This window comes from Athene cunicularia (genome assembly GCF_003259725.1).
Source record: "Athene cunicularia isolate RWA chromosome 1 unlocalized genomic scaffold, athCun1 chr1_part1, whole genome shotgun sequence".
Classification (NCBI taxonomy): domain Eukaryota; kingdom Metazoa; phylum Chordata; class Aves; order Strigiformes; family Strigidae; genus Athene; species Athene cunicularia.
In genome coordinates this window covers 93644216-93664153 of record NW_020799091.1, presented here as the reverse complement: position 1 = coordinate 93664153, position 19938 = coordinate 93644216, and the positions used below count along the sequence as shown (strand labels likewise).

General features: G+C 40.5%; 2 protein-coding genes across 3 annotated transcripts in view; both read left to right on the top strand.

Annotated features, from left to right (window-relative positions):
- Positions 1–9715, top strand: part of RRP1B (ribosomal RNA processing 1B) — a 20620-nt gene extending 10905 nt beyond the window's left edge. For both annotated transcript variants that reach the window (XM_026853919.1, XM_026853912.1), the window contains exons 12-15: positions 91–824; positions 3685–3831; positions 4567–4633; positions 6360–9715. In XM_026853919.1, coding sequence (XP_026709720.1) covers positions 91–824; positions 3685–3831; positions 4567–4633; positions 6360–6550 — 1139 coding nt within the window. In that variant the 3' untranslated portion in view covers positions 6551–9715. The remainder of the gene's footprint in view (positions 1–90; positions 825–3684; positions 3832–4566; positions 4634–6359) is intronic.
- A 333-nt stretch (positions 9716–10048) lies between these two features.
- The window catches only part of PDXK (pyridoxal kinase), a 63108-nt gene continuing 53218 nt past the window's right edge, over positions 10049–19938 (top strand). The window contains exons 1-2 of the mRNA XM_026846406.1: positions 10049–10095; positions 11168–11270. Of these exons, the coding sequence (XP_026702207.1) occupies positions 10049–10095; positions 11168–11270 (150 nt within the window). The remainder of the gene's footprint in view (positions 10096–11167; positions 11271–19938) is intronic.

The following is a 19938-nucleotide window of genomic DNA, read 5'->3' as shown; positions in this document are numbered from 1 at the left end:
GGGGGGGGGGGGGGGGAAGTAATTCAGTTGTTATAAATACCTTTGTGTTTCACATCTGTTATATGGCATTCTTTTTTGGGGTGGATATAGAGGATGAACAAGAGATGTCAAATGTGAAAGAGGCATCAGTTCCCCCGAAGAAGAGGAAAAAAAGGAAGAAGGACAGGCCAAGTGCTGATTCTGGAACAGCTGATGGAAACTGTGAGGAGGAAATAGCTGAAACATCTGGATCTAATGTTTTTAGCCAGGGAAAGGTGCCAGAAAGTAACAAGGAGAGGAAGAAAAAGAAATTGCTAGTAAATGAGGCAAATGAGACCACAAATGCAGCAACTGATACCAGAGAAAATCACAGTATCTCTGCGCAGAACGTACCGTCCAACAGAGAACAGAGTAAAAAGAGTCAGTTGAAGAAAATGAATCCAAAAGTGCAAAATGTTCCTGTAGAACCAGTGTGTCAGAATGGACCAGCTAATGCCAGTGGGGCAGAGGATGTCAGCCCATCTGTTACGCTGTTAACTCCTAAGGCTGTGAAAAAGAAACAGAAAACAAGGGCTGTCTTTGTGAATGGGGATACCCTTTTGCAGCAAAATGACATGAAATCCAACAAGGAGGACTTGCTGAAGACCCTGTCAGGAGATGCAGACTCTGAATCTATGCTCTCCAGGAAGGTCAAATTGAAGACAAAGCTAGTTGTTTTGGAAGGAATGAAAGTCTCCAGCCAGAAAGCAGGAACCTTGAAAAAGAAGAGGCAAGTAAAAGAAGTGCTAAACTCTGTCGAAGCTAATGGAGTTCTGGAATCTGCATGCAAGAAAAGCAGGAAGGAGGTATGTATATCGCATTCTTTTCTCTGCCTTCTTCATGAGCTGCCAGGCTCGTTTTCAAATTTGGCGTTAGCTTTCTGAATGTGGGGCTTCATGGGCAGGCTGTATGGTGATGTCATCATGTATTGTCACCAAAAAGCTCAATTCCCCAGAAATCCACACCCACTGCCACAGTCTTACACCCTCCTGTGCAACAACACTAAAGCCTGTTCCAGCTGCTCAGCTGGAAGAACTCATCTATATGAAACTTGGGTCTTTAGGGTATGGAATTGTCTTTTTTTTAAAAAGAAAATTTTTTTTTTTTGGTCCCTGGGTTAGTTATTCTTTTTGCATTGGCTCTCTGGTTAAGCTTACAGCATGTTTGTAAAGGGCATATTTTGGCAACAGGATGAGAATGGGAAGATTGGACATCCCTTTTTCAGCAGCGGTAGCACACACTTTGATTAATATAAGCTCCTTGTGAAACTGCCTACAGCAATTCCAGTAGTGGCTTCTTTTGCTAGCTCACTTCATCTTAAATTGTTAATGCTGTACGAGAAAAGTATCTGGGGAAACAGCGAACAGAGAATATGAGTGTGACTTTCAATGGCTCTATGATCACATTTATGAATAGTCCAGTTTATTATAAAGACAGTACTGTCTTTACAGTACTGTTTTTTCACTATAGAGGTCTGATTGTATTTATCTTCAAAAATTTATGTCCTGCAATTTGGAAACAAATTTGGTTTTTTTCCTCCTCTACCTTCCACCCTCATTTTCTTCTTGGCAATAAGTAGAATAGGGTTGATTTTGCTAAGCAATTAAACAGTCAAGAAGCATATTGCACTGTATATTTTTGGTAGCATGGCTGAGACAGTGCAGTGGTTCTTCTGTCTCCTGACACTGAAATTCTTTAAAGTGCTCACTTGCTATGTATATATTCACCCTAACACATTTAGGGGTTCAGTTATATTCTTGGAAGTCTTGTTGACAGTCTCACTTTGGCGGAAAGAAAATTCATAAAGTGTAAATGAGATTCAGAATACAAAACCACTCCATCTTTGTCTGGCTAAACAGTGTGTGTTACTAGCTTATCAGCTCACCTCTGACTTAAGTTTAAAACTGTATCGTAGTTAAGTAGTGCAGCCTCATATATGAACTTGATATAACCACTCAGTCCTTCAAGGGAGAAAAAAATGCATTTTGAAACATTGCTTAAATAATACTACAATACCTTTGACATTTTCTATTTTTTGATGCTAAAGTACTGAGAGTGAAGAACCAAAATATTTCTCTCCCCAGTATGCAAACTGCATTTTTCTCACTTGAGGGCTTCTAAATAGGAACCACTGGCTTTGTCTCCTGTTACCTAAATGTTCCATGTTGCATACCTCATCTTTCTTTTTCTATAAAAGCTTAGTTTCTAAGAATATATGATTATGCCATCCCCATCTTCATTTGTAAAACTTTGTTGCAACTGACCAACAGATTCAAAAACCTGCAACACATTCAAGATGAAGTTCCTGCGAGCTTCATGGAAATCAGTTGTTGGCACAAATTAGTGTAGCTGCTGAGGGAAATGCAGCAGCATGACCCCAGCACTGTTCTGTTGGCCAGTCAGTGCATGGGCTAGCAGGCCACCCTTCCCAAGTGTAATTCTGAAGAAACTACAGCATTTGTTGTTTCTTGCCCAATCCAGGTAGCTGTGTGTATGTATATGTGTGTGGCAAGTAGGAGTGAGAGGGTGGAGACGAGAAGAGAAATTCTAGAGTTGAGTCAGGAGGAGAACAAGAGTATTGGTGTAAGAAAGAAGAAGGCAGGGTAAAGCTAAAATGCACAAATGTGGAGGAAATTAGGCTTTGCTAATTTTGTTTTCATTGCTTGAGAAATAACATGTTGTTTTATCTCCTGGTTTTAGTTATGTAATACTGGTCTTCTGCCCAGAAGCCATGAGGGCCATGTTTTGATTCTTGATTTCAAAGACAGCACACACCCCCAAAAAATTAACTTTGAGTATTGAGGGGAAGAAGAGGGAAAAACAGAGAAGTGCAGCATTATTTCACGATTGTCTTCAGAATTTGGAAAATTAAGACACGTGCTTTTTACTTTATTTAAAGCAGAAGGGATTTTCAAATCTGTGAAAGAGGCCATATCCCCTGGACATTTTCCACAGCACAGCTGTGAACTGCTTTTGGAATTTTACATCTGCAGGTTGCTGTGAAGCATAGCTGAACTTCTCACAGTAGTCCACAGATATCTGGGGCCCACACACAACAGGTTGGAAAACTCTGGAGCGGTGCATTTCATTAATGCACTTCATTTAATCCTCAGTATGAATTTGAGGCAGCAAACTAGTAGCTGTATTTCTGAGAATATAGACAGCCTTCATACTCCACTTTTTTTTTTTTTTTTTTCCCCCCAAAGTCTCCATCTTAGCCTAAAGCCAGCTTTGGTTATTTGTTGTGTGTGTACATTAGCATCCAGAGGTATCACAGAAGCTATTTTGCTTAAGGGCAAGAAAAATACCCGTAGGCATTTGCATGCACAAGAGTTGCGTGGATTGTAAGGCAGCCTCATGCACATGAAGAAAAAGTCTTTGCGCTCTGACAGGCCAGGCAAATGTATTGCAAGTTCTTCTTTGCTTTGCAATGACCTTCCTATTTCAGTGCAGAGCCTGCTTAAACTTCTGTTTTCAGTCATGCTAACTGCAAAGTTAACTCCTGAGAGCTAATCATAATGATTAGCTTATGCGATCTTTCTCTCAGCTGTGGCAATATTTACAGAAGCTGCATGTGGTAAGCTCTGAGCACCAGTCACTGTACTAGGTATAGTTACCTACAGTACTTTTGTACTAAGAGCATTTTTTCCTTTCCCTCCTTTATAGGAAAACAGTGCTGCTCTATCATCATTAAAGACAAATAAAGCAAAACCAGGAAGTGACTTTGTAAAATTTGAAAAATCAACTTTACCAAAGCCAGTATTCTTCAGGAAAGCCAGAAGCACCATCTCTTCCACCAGGGCATCCATGCAGGTAATGTGATCTCACAGATGGCAGCTGAGTCTGGGCACAGGTCTCTTCCCAAGCTACCTGCCCCAGCACAGGGTGTGACCTCACTCATGCTGCCTTTTCCAGTCAGTCTCTAACATGGGCAGATAAAACTGGAAATGCTGTTGCATTTCCTTGTAGACAGTCACACATGGCTCCAGAGTTTCAGAAAATGAGTCCTAGGCATCTTTAACATTTCTTCTTCCTTCCCCCCTGCTTTCAAAAATACCTTCTTGTTGAAAAGACACCATTCTGAACCTGCTCATTTTGCAAGAAAGCAAAAGCATAAACTGACTTTCAGTCTTGCTAAGGGACTTTGAGCCTCCATTTCTTCCCATTTGTGGAGGCTGACAGCACTACAGGGCTTCAAAAGACAGCCCTCTTTTCTAAACCTTTTTAACATATAATATCTTTGCAAGCCCTTTTTGCACTTTTGAGGCCTGAGTGCTGTTGAGCTGGTGTATTTAATACACAAATATCTTCTTGTTGAGTTACATAATGATGTTAGGAAGAGCATGTCATTTTTCTACAACTGGAATATGTTTGCTTTTGGGTAGAAAAACAATGCTGTCTTAGCAGGGGCCAGTGCTAGTGGGCTGGGGGAGTTCTTAATCAGCTGAAGGGAAGTAAGTGCTTTGCATCAGTTTTGATGGAATGCAGGTAAAGGAACTTTTACTATTGCTTCAGAAATCTTATTTATGTCTCTATTTTTCTTTATAGTTGAACAAGATGCAGTCATCCAGCTCCAAAAAAGTCACTTTTGGCTTGAATAAAAACATGACTGCTGGTGAGTCTGATACTTCTGCGTGTCTCCACACTTTCTCTTGCAGCTGAGGAAGGAGAAGCTGTACGCTGTACTCATACACACCTGTACTCCTTACCTCTCTGGAACAGGATGGTTCTGATCATTTTTTCTCTCAGTATTTGTACATAGTTCATAAACCATCCTCAAGTTCCTGTCCAGAGGAGATAGTAAAGTTTAGGACATTCACCCCAATGGCTAGGCTTGCATGATTCCAGGGTACCTTACAGATAGAAAACAGTGTAGCAGAGTGCCAAACTCCCCTTCCTGAGCCGCCTGTTCTGCAGGGCACCTCTTAGGGAAATGTGCACTTCAGTCTTCAATGCTCACTTCTGTTTCCCAGGACAAAGGTGCTGATATGCTGATGAGCTCAGGCTGTCTAATAGTAAAGTTTTGTTTTTTTTTCTTGGCCGCCTCTGATTTATTATTGGTAATGAGTAGATAAATGTCAGTTCCCTTCTGAATCCCATGTGTAAGCAGAGTTTTCTTTGTTAAATAAATGTCTTGCTAGCATAAAAGTTTATTCCATGTATTCATTTTTTTTTTTTTTTTTTTTTTTACTCTTTGAGATGTGCTATAGGCCAGGTTCAAAGGGAGAGTAGTGGGGCTTGATGTATGTGTTTATGTTAATGTAATACAGCTGCACAAAGAGAATAAAAATGCTTACCTGCTGGCAGGAGGGATAACCAGGAGTCTCTAAAACAGTGCTGTTTAACAGTCAGAACAGAACCACTTCTTACAATCACTAGCTTTTAAACAAAAGTGTGTTCAGGACAGGTAGAACACCTGTTTCTGAGAGTCTTTGGTGGTCTGTGAAATTGTGGGGAATGGTTCACAGCCTCTCTGTAGGTTGCAACAGAACCCCTTTCTGAAAGGGTCTCTCCTAAGAGATGTGCTTCGCCACCATCTCTTCATTTTTCCCCAAAGTCTTAGGCTTCTAATGAAGACTCTGAATATGAGCCAGCAATATGCACTTGCCACCCAGAAAGCTAACCATCAAGAAAAATGTGGCCAGCAGGTCGAGGGAGGGGATTCTTCCTCTCTGCTCTTGTGAGACCCCACCTGGAGTCCTGTGTCCAGCTCTGGGGCCCACAGCATAAGAAGGACATGGACCTGCTTGAGTGGGTCCAGAGGAGGCCACAGATGCTGAGAGAGCTGGAGCATCTCCCCTGTGAGCACAGGCTGAGAGAGTTGGGGTTGTTCAGCCTGGAGAAGAGAAGGCTCCTGGGAGACCTGATAGCGGCCTTCCAGTACTTAAAGGGGGCCTGCAGGAAAGATGGGGAGGGACTCGTTATCAGGGAGTGTAGGAATAAGATGAGCGGTAATGGCTTTCAGCTGAAAGAGGGTAGATTTAGGTTAGACACTAGGAAAAAATTCTTTACTGTGAGGGAGGTGAGACACTGGCACAGGTTGCCCAGAGAAGCTGTGGCTGCCCCCTCCCTGGAAGTGTTCAAGGCCAGGTTGGACGGGGCTTTGAGCAACCTGATATAGTGGGAGGTGTTCCTGCCTATGGCAGGGGGGCTGGAACTAGGTGATCTTTAAAGTTTCTTCCAGCCCAAACTAGTCTATGATCCTATGATTCTGATCTTCAGTGATGGACTTAAGGATCTAAGGCAGACTTCCCAGTCTGGACAATTCCCCAGTTGATTGACATGCCCAATTATTCCATGGGGTGGTATTTCTTTTAACTTGTTTGCTTGTTTTTCAACAGAGTTTAAAAAGACTGACAAAAGTATATTAGTGAGCCCTGAAGGACCCTCCCGTGTGGCTTTCAATCCTGAACAGAAACCCCGTCATGGGGTGCTGAAGTCCCCCACAGGTACTCCAGCAGGAGAGCCTCAAATGAAGAAACCATTTACTGTATCAGCTAAGAAGAGACCAATTACTGTGGACTTCCTTTAAACCAACAGATGTGGCTTACTTTTGTACAGGACATTTTGCTAACCTAGAATGTTCTCTGGAGGTATTTTGAACTTCTTTATTTTTTTAAGTTAATACAAATTGTATATACAAAATTCTGATTGTGACCTGGCTCATCGCTATTTTGACACCACTTCAGCTGTATCTTGAAATATGTTTTTTGTCTATTTACAGAAAAGAAACAAAATCCAATCTCTGCTCAGGTTTGGTCTACAAAACATGTGGTCTCTGCCCATGTCATTCCCGAAAGACTTGTTCATTTGCTTAAGGAATGTTCAGGGTTTGATTGCTCCAGTGTTTGGGGGTTTTTCTGAGCCAGTTTAAGGAAACTTTCACTTCATGCTATTAAACTGTCTTTCAATGGACAGGGCTTAGAATGGAAAAAGAGAATGTAGGTTTTAAACCTACTAGTTGCTCATGTATTTGAAAATTTTATGCTATGTGTCACCCTTGGTATCCTGTTAAGTTGTCTTCTGGAAGTAACGATTACCTCATGTCTCTGTTTAATAACAGATGGACTTGGGTAGCTTTACAAATAGCAAGCAGGCTTTCCCTGGCATAAGAAATGCCTAGCTGCTCAAGTGGTCAAGTGGTCACTGTTGCAAATAAACCTTCACAGCTGGTTGTCTCCTGAGCTGGGAACCGTCACCACATTATTTTCAGTAACACAAGTGCCAAAGCTGGCTTACACTTGTCCTATTGTAAGCTGGCTGCTTCTTTTTACTGTAACTGAAATAATGCTCTCGCATGTAAGAAATCTTTGCTATTTCAAGGTCTTCCCCCTCACCCCCACTGCTGTCTTTCCTGAAGGTCTGACTCATAGTTATTTCTTCTTTAGCAGCTGGTATCACCATACTTTATCAGAACTTGGATCTCATTTGGTGAATGAACATCTGATTGTCCTAAAGTGAGCTAGGTCAGTGCAGTGCATCTTTTGTTAGGACACACATCTCTCCGTAAAAGCTTTGCTGCCTCTCAATACAGGGTAAATCTTTACAGCCCAGACAGCTTGATTTGATTTTGATGTAGAACCAGAAGAGTTCTTTCTGCAGCATTTTCTTGTGGTTTTACTTGGATACTTTATTACTGCTGTGCATGTTTTATTTTTTCTTTGTTTCTTTGGTAAAGAATGAGGTGTACTTCTGCAAGAGATCATTAATGTATTCTGAGGGGGTACTATGAGGAAGGGGAGAGCAAATGAAAATAAAAACTTTTTTGATACGGTTGGAAGATACTAAATCATTCTTTGGAAGTTTCACTATGTGAATGAGGCAAAGGCTTTGCAGCAGATCTCTACATTAAAGTTCAAATTTAAAGCACAACCTGGTGCCAAAGCAAAGCTATTCATGAAGCTTCCTACCAGTTACTTCTGTGATCCTATAAGGAAGAGGGCAGGCCTGCTTCATTACCTTGTCTTGTGATAACTGGTAAATATTTGACTATTTCAGCCAGCAAAGCTAAATTTTGTGACATAATATATTTGCTTACTTCAATACTACTTTTCACCAGTCTTTGCTGACTGTCCTCTGCCTGTAAGCGACGGGATTGAAACTGCTCTTTCATAGCTCATCTAGAATTTCTTCAGTATACTTGTGTACTTAAAGCTTGCTGGTTGGTCTCAGTTGCCCAGTTCTAATCCGTGCCAGTTCTTGCACTAAGTTTGTGACAGTCCATGGTTTGTGGTACTGCCAGAAAGTCGTTTTGCTCTTGTCTTTTCTCATTTAATTTGGTTTTGGTCTAGTTTGTATTGGTTTGACTGATTGGTAAAGAAATCTGGAGAATACATCTGATAAAATTAATAATACTTGCTGCTTGAGCAATTGTTCTTTTTTAAAAAAATCTCATTGTATATTAGCATAATGCATTTTTTTGACAAGACAATGGTAAGTAGGATTTAACAAAGAGTGTTCAATTTGTTGTACTGTTTATCTTGTACTGTGGGTGAGAAGTCTTCTGTGAAATGTGCATAAAAGCATTTGTATGTGCATGATTGTTAATGCATTAGGCTGAAAATGCCACATTCCTCCAAGGATATAGATGCAAACAATCAGTAGGTGGATCTGATGTGCACAGAAAAATCCAAGATCAAGATGCATTGGGGTTTGTTTTTTGTTTTTAATACATATAACTTGTTATGGAAATGTATTTAAATGGTTGTCTGGTTCTTTTTCCTACTGGTTGTGGAGCCACTGAACCTGTTGCTTGTCCAAATACTTTATCGCCCACAGTGCTAAATGGAGAGGGCAGAAATGTCAGTCAGGTTATTATCTAAAATTTTAGTGATGTGATTGCTTGTTGGGATTCATGCATAATTCATCTGTGCCATGAAAGTGATGGAATGTTTTGTAAATATACGTATGTAGTGTGTATTGTCTTCAGTGGTGTCTGGAATTTCATTGGGGACAACTTTACAAACAAAACCCAAGCACTGACAATGCAGTTTAATTGTCATTGTTGGGTTAAATTGAATACATGAACCAAAATATTTGGATAGTGACTATTCCGATAAACATTGAAGGCAAAAAAGAAAAAGAAAAAAAAAAAAAAAAGAGAGAGAAACAAATGTAACACCTGAGATATCCACTGCACAGACACAATGGTACTGTAAGGAGAGATGTATTGATAGGAAAAGAGAAAAGAAAAGCTGCTCTGACCTGTTTGATGTTGCTTCATAGGTTTTTTTCATAATGTTATTTCAACTGTGCAGCTGTCAATCATGCTGAGTCAAAGTAAGTTCACATGTCTTACCTTTTAAAGGACAGTATTTTGTAATGATTGTCTCTACTTTCTTGTTACAGATCTGATCAACTTTGTACTTTGCAACTCTTAATAGTTTATAATTCTTCATAGCTTCATGAGAACTCAAAAGCACAAAATTAATTCGGCAAGGCAAAAAGTTGAAATTTTATTTGAATTATTAGGTATGCAAGATCTTTTATAGTCTTATCAAAGCTATGTGACTTGGAAAGCATCGCATGCCCTTTTTGTCGTTTATTTCTTGTGTTTAGATTTAATTACAGGCAGAAAAAAGAATCCATGTGTCATTTCATGTACCTCTGCAACAGCGTTGTTAATACAAAATACAGTGGCTAAGCATTACATCAGTTAGTCTAGTTCAATAAACTATCTTTTTTTGTGTACATTGTATTTTGGTTAAATCTGTAAATTTGGGGGATGGGAGATGGGAGGGTAACATTTGACCAATCACTTGAAAGTACAAAGGAAGTTGTTCTTCCATGCGTGCAAACGTGCTTGCTCTCATTTTATTTTAATTGTATAAATAACCAAAACTGATGAAGATTCATACACATGTCAAGTGAGTAGTGTTGTGATAGAATACACCTGTCTGTACACCTTGAGATTCTGACCTTTGTAACTGGGCCATAAAGTAGATACCAGCAGCTTAAACACTGCTCAGGAGAAACAAGTAGATCACACACTGTCATTCCTTGACAATTAAAATTGGTTATTGAAGTGATAATGTGGCAAGATGTGTACTTCAAAGATGTAATTGTGCAGATGCCAAGGTAGGTGAGAGATGGACACTCTGAAAGCTGTTTGCTTATTTGTAATCAGCAGTGCACCATATGGAGTTACGTATGTACAGGAATCCCACACAGTACTGCGTCTCCATCTCAGGTACTGACAGGCCCTGCAACTGCACAGGATCAATAAAAAAATTAATCATGTTCTCATGACAGGCACAGAATTTTCAGAAATGCAAAAAATCTTATTCAGGCAAAGAAAAGTGACCTATCCACAGCAGGTGACACTAGTAAAATTAAAACATAAATCCTCAGGTAAAATGAAAACAGATTTTCTTCTGAACAGAGTCCTGTAAAAGTGACGTTCTTGTTAGATGTTTAAAACAATTCACACATCTAAGTTTCCAGGTGGTAGTATGTGTTGACAGCGTTGAAGACCATAGTGATAGCATACTAAATTAAAACTGTATGTGCTTTTATTATACATGATGTCAGGTGGAAATTCCCATTTCTAGTTTAGCATGGGGCCAAGATCTGACTTACTGCAGTACCTTATGCCACCTTCACACCACATAGGATCTTACTCTTGTGGAGTGCTGCACAGCAAATATTGTAGTGCCTGCCCTGAACACATTCCAAGGGGTCACTCTAAGATTCAGGTCCCCTCATGGTTCTTCATGGGATCCATGCAAGCAGGTTGGACCTGGTTGGCATTTCAGTGATCCATACTGGCTCATGTTTTCAAGAAAGCAGAAAATGTCTGCACAATAGTCTACAAGGTAATATAAACCTATTTTACCTTTTATTTCCACCATGCAAATCATGGAGAAATGTGCCTCTTTCAAGATTAATATAATCTTGCAGAACTAAAAGTTGAACCATAGAAACATCTCTTCCTGGGAAAAAAAGAGGTTTTTTTTAAAAAAACAGAAGTATATGGATTTTGTTACTTTAACATAACACTGCAGCAGTTGTCATATGATATTTTGGACAGATACAATTATTAACATGATAATTCTGTGATCTTCTAAAATAATGTCAGCATATTTGACTAGTCTGCTGCAGGCAGGCAACTGTAATGGCTGCATCCAATATTATATAAATTCTCACTCAGGCTTCTGCAGATATGTCAGCCAGAAAAGGAAGGTCGAAGAAAGCGTACCCCACCAGTGAGCAAGACTGTCAAACTGGTAACAATGGACAAGGAGAAGGCTAAGGTACGCAACAACTATTTTTGCCTCAGTCTTCACTGGCAACCTCTCTTCCCACATGTCTCAAGTGGAGGGACCACAAGATGGAGACTGGAGGAGCAAAGTCCCTCCCACTGTAAGACAAGATCTGGTTTGTGACCACCTGAGGAACCTGAATATACGTAAGTCCCATAAATGCATCCCAGAGTCCTGAGGAAACTGGCTGATGTAGTTGCCAAGCCATTCTCCACGATATTTGAAAAGTCATGGCAGTCAGCTGAAGTCCTCGGTGACTGGAAAAAGGGACATTGCACCCATTTTTAAAAAGAGTAGAAAGGAGGACCCTAGGGAATTATTGACCTGTCAGCCTCACATCTGTGCCTGGGAATATCATGGAACAGATCCTCCTAGAAGCTATGCTAAGGCACATGGAGAACAGGGAGGTGATTCAAGACAGCCAGCATGGCTTCACCAAAGGCAAGTCCTGCCTGACCATGATTCTATGATTGAATGACTGCGTCAGTGGAAAAGGGAAGAGCTGCGAATGTCATCTGGACTTCTGTAAGGCCTTTGACGTGGTCCCCCACAACATCCTTCTCTCTAAATTGGAGAGATATGGATTTGATGGATGGAAGGTTGGGTGAATGAGGAAGTGGTCAGAGGGTTGCATCCAGAGGGTAGCAGTCAACAGCTCAATGTCTAGATGGACACCGGTGACAAGTGGTGTCCCTTGGGGGTCTGTATTGGGACCAGTACTGTTTAATATCTTCATCAATAACATAGACAGTGGGATCAAGTGCACCCTCAGCAAGCTGACACCAAGCTGCGTGGTGCAGTTGACAAGCCTAAGGGGTGGGATGCCATCCAGAGGGACTTGGACAAGCTCGAGAAGTGGGCCCATGTGAACTGCATGAAGTTCAACAAGGCCAAATGCAAGGTCCTGCACATGGATCCGTGCAACACCCAGTATCCATACAGGCTGGAGGATGAGTGGATTGAGAGCAAAGAAGGACTTGGTACTGGTGGATGAAAAGCTGGACCCAGCAATATGCACTCACAGTCCAGAAAAATGACCACATCCTGGGCTGCATCAAGAGCAGTGTGGCCAGCAGGTCCAGGGAGGGGATTCTGCCCCTCTGCTCTGCTCTTGTGAGACCCCACCTGCAGTGCTGTGTCCACCTCTGGGGCCCCCAGCATAAGAAGGGCATGGACCTGCTTGAGTGGGTCCAGAGGAGGCCACAAAGATCATCGGGGGCTGGAGCACCTCTTATGTGAGGACAGGCTGAGAGTTATGGTTGTTCAGCCTGGAGAAGGCTCCAAGGAGACCTCATAGCAGCATTTCAGTATTTGAAGGGAACTTATAAGAAAGATTGGGACAGTCTTTTTAGTAGGGTCCATCACAATAGAACAAGGGTAATGATTTTAAGCTAAAAGAGGGTAAATTTAGACTAGATATAAGGAAGAAGTTCTTTACTCTGAGAGTGGTGAAACACTGCGATCATTTCCCACAGAGGTGGCAGATGCCTCATCCCTGGAAACATTCAAGGCCAGGTTGGATGGGGCTCTGAGCAGCCTGATCTAGTTGACTATATCCCTGCTCATTGCAGGGGGTTTAGACTAGATGACCTTTAAACATCTCTTCCAACCCAAACTAACCTATGGTTCTATGATTCTAAGTTGAAAGCATTTTTTTTGTCTTATCCCTGAAATTACAATGAGTGTGTATTCTCTGCTAAAGGACACAAACTTAAACTTTTTAATGTGTAAAAGCACTGACCAGTTTGAGAAGGAAAGAAAAAATTATCTGCAAAAACATTGCAACATGGTGCAAATAATACAATTAATTACTCTAAATAAAATGCAAGAGGTGGTCAAAATACTTTTAACACCATTTTGTACAGTGGTTTCCCTTCATATAGCCACTTTATTGACATGTCTTTTTATTAGACACAGAAGAGGAAAACTCTTCAGTTCTTTAGGATGCCTTTTTAAAGAGGATTTAAGAAACCCCCAAAATCTGTTTTTAGAACCATGTTTACATTAATTTCATCTTGTAATGTACATTATTTACAGGAATTTACTTTCAAAAAGATAATGGTTGACTGTGTTTTGTAGAGCTGCTTATGTTCCTTATTTCTGAGAGGTAGGCTACAGGTTTTAGCACCTCTATATTGTCTCTCTGATATTGGCAACACACCAGAAAGAATTACAGAAATGTTAAAAGGGGCATTTGTAAGATTTTCCTATGTAAGAAGTCTTTTGAGTGTTTCTTCTTGGAGAAGAACTCTTCAGGCATAGTCTTAAAATCCTTCCCACAATCAGCTGTGTGTTGACTCCTTTTGGGGAGTTAAACAGAGAAGAGCACTTACTAGTAATATCATTCCTTTAGAATTTGCATGCCATTCTTCTGAAATATCAAAATGTTATGGATTCAACATGAGTAGGTAGTATCCATTTTCACAGTTGTTTTCAAAAAATATATCTCCAGTGTCTTCGACACGAGCATTTTACAAGGCTTCACACAGAACGTGTAACTGGGTGCAGTTGCACAGTTCCTAGGCTAAACTGTTCCTTATTTACGTGTCTCTTTCAGATGTTTGTCTTTCATAATTAAAGCAAAGCCCTGGGAGGTTTGAATTCTGCTCACAGTGTGGTTTTGACCATGGGTACAAGTTCTGAAGTCTTGGAAACTATCTCCTGTTTGCATTCCTGTAACGTTTATTGCTGAAAAGCTGCTGTCACTGTTTCTGCAGTCCACCTTCCCTGAAGACTAACAGGGCTAACGTGATGGTGAATGTAATACTCAGCACAAAAATATGCATACAAGGTCAGAAAGACAAAGAATTAAAACCTAAGGGGAAAAAAATGAAACTGGAGTTCAGGATCTTAATGACAAAAAAGCCAGACTTTCTCCCTGAAGTCCAGTAAGATTTCTGGGTGTGCAATTTCTTAGAATTTCCTTCTGTTGTTGAAAGCTTTAGTTTAATGAAGTCTTGGTTGGGCTCCAACCTGGCCCCTTCTCTGTGATCTTGCTCAGAGGAGGATAATACAATTCTAAAATAGTTCCCTGTGAGGAAATTTTTGCTCTTTACAAAGTAGTGGGGATGTGGAGAGAATCCCTGATTAAATCCTACCTCTCTGAGACAGATTAGTGAAAAGTGTTAAAGTGCCATGAGTTAGGGTCTCCAGGGAAGTGAATTCCACACACAGATTAGGGAGCTGATCTCATACCAGTCTCGACCCACATTTTCATAGGCTTTACCACTATGGTAAACATCTGGGAGACATCTGCTATAAAATGAAGGCTGAAAATGTAAACACTTGTATAATCCAATAATGTGTACTTGTCTCTGCAGAATATTGCCACGGAGTAATTTTGTTTCTGAAAAGAAAGCCTTCAAGTCCTTCCCTGCCATTAATCCCTTTGAAAGGAAGAACAGGAATCATTCATGAGGTCTGCACTGCCTTCAAATAGGCTGACAGAGAGCAGAGGGTGCCCAGCATTTCTTCCTTAGGAATCCACTCACCAGCCCTTTATGGCAAGAGGGGAAGAAACTGCTGTTTGATGTTGACAAGCTTCAAAACTGGCCATTGAGGGCCTGAACTCCAACACGGTTGCTTGCCAAGAGTAAGAAGTATTGCACTGCGTTGTAATGCCAGGCACAGGATTTTGCAGTTGACCACTGGCCTGTTTAGGGCTTGCACATGATACAGACGTTTTTGCTGATTATTTCTAACCAACTGTGAACAATGATGTTAACTGGCCAAGAAACCTACCATTGCTGCAGATAATGATAGGCAGCTCATATATCTGCCAGGACCAGATGGCAACTTTTAGTTTTTGCCCATTTATCTGATGCAATCTTCCTATCTTTTCTGTATCAGTTTAACTTAATTAATTATAGAGGTTGTTAGTTGTCCTGGAGAAAAATCTTTGCTATCAAACCTCCTGGTATCTTGCTGGACGTTTTTCACTATGTTGTGTTGGTAATTTTTATGTAAAAATTTCTCTCTCCTCTCCTTCAATCCCAGAATACCAAATTTAGGAAGATGAAGGATTCTTATAAGAAATAATCTCCTATGAAAGCATCTTGCTTTCACTTAGGTGAGAGACTGAAATGAATCCAAAACAGTGTTCTGTTTTCTTGCCCTCCCTTTCCAGAAGCCCAACTCCAGATTCTGTGGCTTGCACACAATTGCACTGCTCATGTTATGCTAACAGTCTGTAGTTTTAGATTCTCATTTTTTGCCTTTTACTTTTGGTAGAGTTTTTAAGGGACTGCCTTTGAATTGCTGCTATGTGCTAAGAGGATGTTAAGCTGGGTTCTAGAAAAGAATTGTTCATTATCCATGTTTCAAGAATGGAAGCGAATGATTAATGTTCCTCTGAATTTTTGTTACTTTGGCTATCTGTGTGAATTGCAGTTCTGGAAGGGAGGGGGGTGTTTTTTTTTTTTTTTTTTTTTTTTAGATACCTATAGGTGCTAAACCAATAATGTACTAGTAAATACTAAATCTAGCAAATGTAGGATCACTGAAACTCCTGATGAAAGTTTGAAAGTTTGGTATGAAAACCTGGTCCCACTAATGTCTGCTAATTTCATCCTACCATTATATTTTTGTACTAAGAAGGAAAAAACAGGAGACCTTCAGAACTACATAGGTTAGTGATTGCTACTAGTCACAATGGTCAAAGCTACAATAGTGGGGAGAATTGTCCCCTAATAACACAAAGGCAAGAACAAATTAGAAAGGAATTTCCAGCCTGGAACAGAATGAACATATCTCAGACTCCTGAAATCTGCCCTCTGTTATCCCTATTTTGCTCATTAGTGAAATGATGCTAACTGGAAAAATGACATAGTTTGTTTCTGAATTTACTTTATTTCATTCAGATTTTTAAAGGTTAATTTAAGGTAGAAAATCTTTTTGTAACCACTGAAGGAAAATAACAAAATAAAATTACCATTACCCAGGTAACAGGACTAGAAATAGATGCGGTATTAGTCAACTTAGCGTGTATTCCCTGCAGCTTGAACTCAAATGCAAATCTGTTCTGTTTCCAGCACAGCAGCGGCCTGACTTCCCACTGCTTTGCGTGCACATTTCCCCAGGGAATAAGCTGTGTAGCTTTGCCAAGCCGATATCCCTGAGCAGTGGGAGCTGAAGCAAGTGACTCATGACTGCAAGACGACAGCATGTGATACAAGACACACGCAGGACAAACTGCTGAGGGGTGCAGTTCAAGACTGAGAGGTTTATTCCCACTGCCAGGACAGGTCTTGTTCTTTTTCAGCTGTTACCATGTCTTATAAAGCAAATATACATAGTGTGGCATTTCTGATCCAAAATCTGTATCAAACAGTTTTCAGAGTTATATATCAAAAACTAGGTACAGAAGTGTCTGTGAAATCAACATATTGAAAGCAATGAATTAACACTGATTTCTTCCCTCTTTCCCCCCAAGCACCTTAAAAATGAAGCAAAAGCAAAATGTGTTTGTATGCATTTCTCTAAAGCTGCTCTCATACCGCATGCTATGTTGTACTGTACTTCATAACTGCTTGCATCTGCTACTTCTTTGACTGTCAGAGCCAGGTTTCAGTCTGCTGCTAGAAAGACATTGGTCCGCCAAGAGGTACGTGCGCTTACTCTGCTCTCATTAACGAGGGTGAATGGTTATTTGAGGACAAAAAGGGTAGCTGGGATTAAACTCCCGATAATTATGAGTTACTTTTGGCCAATATTAGGTAGTATATACTAAGCACTATAGGACTGTATCATGAGGGAATTAAGCGTGAGCGTTCAGGACAAAACTGCAAGTTGATCTTAGGCACTGTAGCTCCCTTCACCAACCAAAGGAGGCCTTCTGCTTACTTTCCATTAACTTCAATCATTTTGTTAAATGGACACTGGAACCAAAATATTTGTGTACAGTTACTGGGAATTGTACCAGTATAAGGGGTATTTTAGTTTAGAATTTCACAGCAGAGGGGGCTTGCACCATTTTAAAAAGAGGAATATTCTTAGGTTTCTGCAGAAGATGAGGATCAAGAATGTCAGCCTATACAGTGCTGTTCAGCTGTGACGACTTGTGACAGTTATACAGCATTTTATAAATAACTTTATTATTGCTGGCCTTTCTCTCAGCTTGACACCAGCCCCTTGCATGTTTGTCATAGGAGCAGTTCCATTCACTTCAGTAAAACAATTGTCATGGGGATTGCAAGACTGGGCCTGACATTTGGAGGCTGATACTTTGCATGACCTCCTCCCTGAGGCCCCATTTTGCAAAAATGCCCAGAATATATGGAGCTTTGGCCAGTCAGTGATAGAGAAGGTTTGAGTCAGAGGTGTAAGAGAATGGATAGCTCAGTGTTACACTTCTGATCATGTCAACTCTTAATATATAAAATGACTTTTTAAAAAATGATTGCAATGCCAGGGTACCCAGGGGACTGGAAAAGATTGTATAGGACCTTGTTCTGCAAGTTTCAAAGGCCGTAAAAAAAAGGAGCACCCAGCATTTTGCATAATTAGATCTAGAGTACAGAATTACATGTACCACTGATTATTTACTGCCTGTTACAAGGACTGTTCCTCTCAATTCTGTTTAAAAAAATTGAGGTATGAGTACTGTTCTCCACATTATAATCGCTAGTGGAGTCAATATGGATTTAAGTCCAACAATTTTTCTGCAGGCTGTTTTTTCCCTAAAGCTGAGAGCATGTCAACCTTGCTAGTTTGCAGTTCTATTTCATGCTAGGCTTTGGAGAAACAGCACTGACGGGTGCTCTTTTTGTACTAGAGACAGCAGCCCCCCCTGCTTGTCAAAGGGTTTAGAATGGCCTTTCTAATTCCCTCACGCAGAACAGCTTTGATGGCAAGATCAGTTTTCAATAATCTGCTTTATTTTGCTGAGAAAATGGCTCCTTCTCTGCCTTTATTGACAATTCCTGACAAAGGTAATAATTTTGATACAGATCAAGTAAAAATTTGGTCTGAAGCAAGAATAACACTCCCCTCCTACATCAAATGCTGCTAATACTTTATTATTACTATTACAAACATAAATTGGTACTTTACAATCTGTTTTAGCAAACATTCAACTGACCAGCAAAAATCAGTATCTTAAATACAGATGGTCTGATCAGGAAGTGCACAATTACTACTCTGTGCTGGTCCAATTCTGCTCCCTTGAAGATTTAATGAGAAAAGGAAAAGCTACTTATACGACTTTTACATAACCTTGACCTTTTATTTTCTGTCACTGCCTATGATGATTTAGAGAATCCATACACCATTTACAAAATCTGATTTAAAACCCTTCATCTATGCATCTTTTATCAAGCTGTCTGTGTTGTATTCTTGGCAGCTCCATATCTTTTCTGTTGTGCTTATGTAGAAAATCTAGACTTCAGGAGACGCTGGTAGTTAACGTAGTCTGTCCTCCCATTCCAGTGCCAATTTAAATATAGCTATCACTATTTATAAAAATATTTCTTCCACTAGTTATGAAAAATGAACTGAAGATAAAAACTCATTAATCTTCCAAAGCAACCTATTCCTGCACTTTTGATAATCCTTTGCATAATGGAGGTAAACTCCATTGGTTTATTCCCTTCTGCTCCTTCATAGCTCTGTGTTAAATGTATTCATAGGCTGCTATTAGAGTTGGGTTTTCATTAAGCTAAAGAAACCATTTCCTCCTAGGCCGTGTGTCCTGAGCCTTGGATCGTTCTTTTGACCTCTTGCTTTGTTTTTTCATGAAATGTCATTCCAAAAACTTGGCAGTACTCCACCAGAAACCCTACCAGTACTGAATATGCTGCAAGGATTACTTCATATGTCTTGCAGACTGTATTGTTGTTGATACAGTCCAAAAGGTAAATACCTTTATTGAAATATTGTGACATTGTTGACCCACATTAAGCTTGTTATTCCCTGTAACCTCACTATTTCTTCATGCAGAGTGAGCTGGAATTCCAAAGGGTAACAACACAGATCTAGGAACGCAGCAGCCTGTGCAACAAATGACCCATAAAGATGTTTGTCCTGTCTGCCCAGGAGCAATGAAGCTGGTGCAGGGTCTGGAGCACATGTCATACGAGATGTGGCTGAGGGAACTGGGGGTGTTTAGTCTGGAGAAGAGGCTGAGGGGAGACCTCATCGCCTTCTACATCTACCTGAAAGGAGGGTGCAGAGAGCTGAGGATAAGCCTCTTTAACCAAGTAATAAGTGATAGGACAAGAGGGAATGACCTCAAGTTGCGCCAGGGAAGGTTTAGACTAGATGTCAGGAAGCATTTCTTTACAGAATGGGTTGTTAGGTGTTGGAATGGGCTGCCCAGGGAGGTGGTGGAGTCCCCATCCCTGGAGGTGTTTAAGAGTCGGGTTGATATAGTGCTGAGGGATCTGGTGTAGCTGGGAACTGTCAGTGTGAGGTTAATGGTTGGACTGGATGATCTTCAAGGTCTTTTCCAAACTAGATGATTCTATGATAGGAGGAAAAAGGAGAACATCTGTATTCCAACAATTGCTTTCCAAGCTAGAGTAAGGCCAAAGAAATATTATTCTTCAGTGTATCAAGACACATGGAAAAACACTTCGGAATTTGTTGCATTGTGTTTGTGGAGGCTTTAGGAACAGCAAAATGGAGGCATGGATGCCTTGTGTTCAGCAAGTAAAAGGGAGGG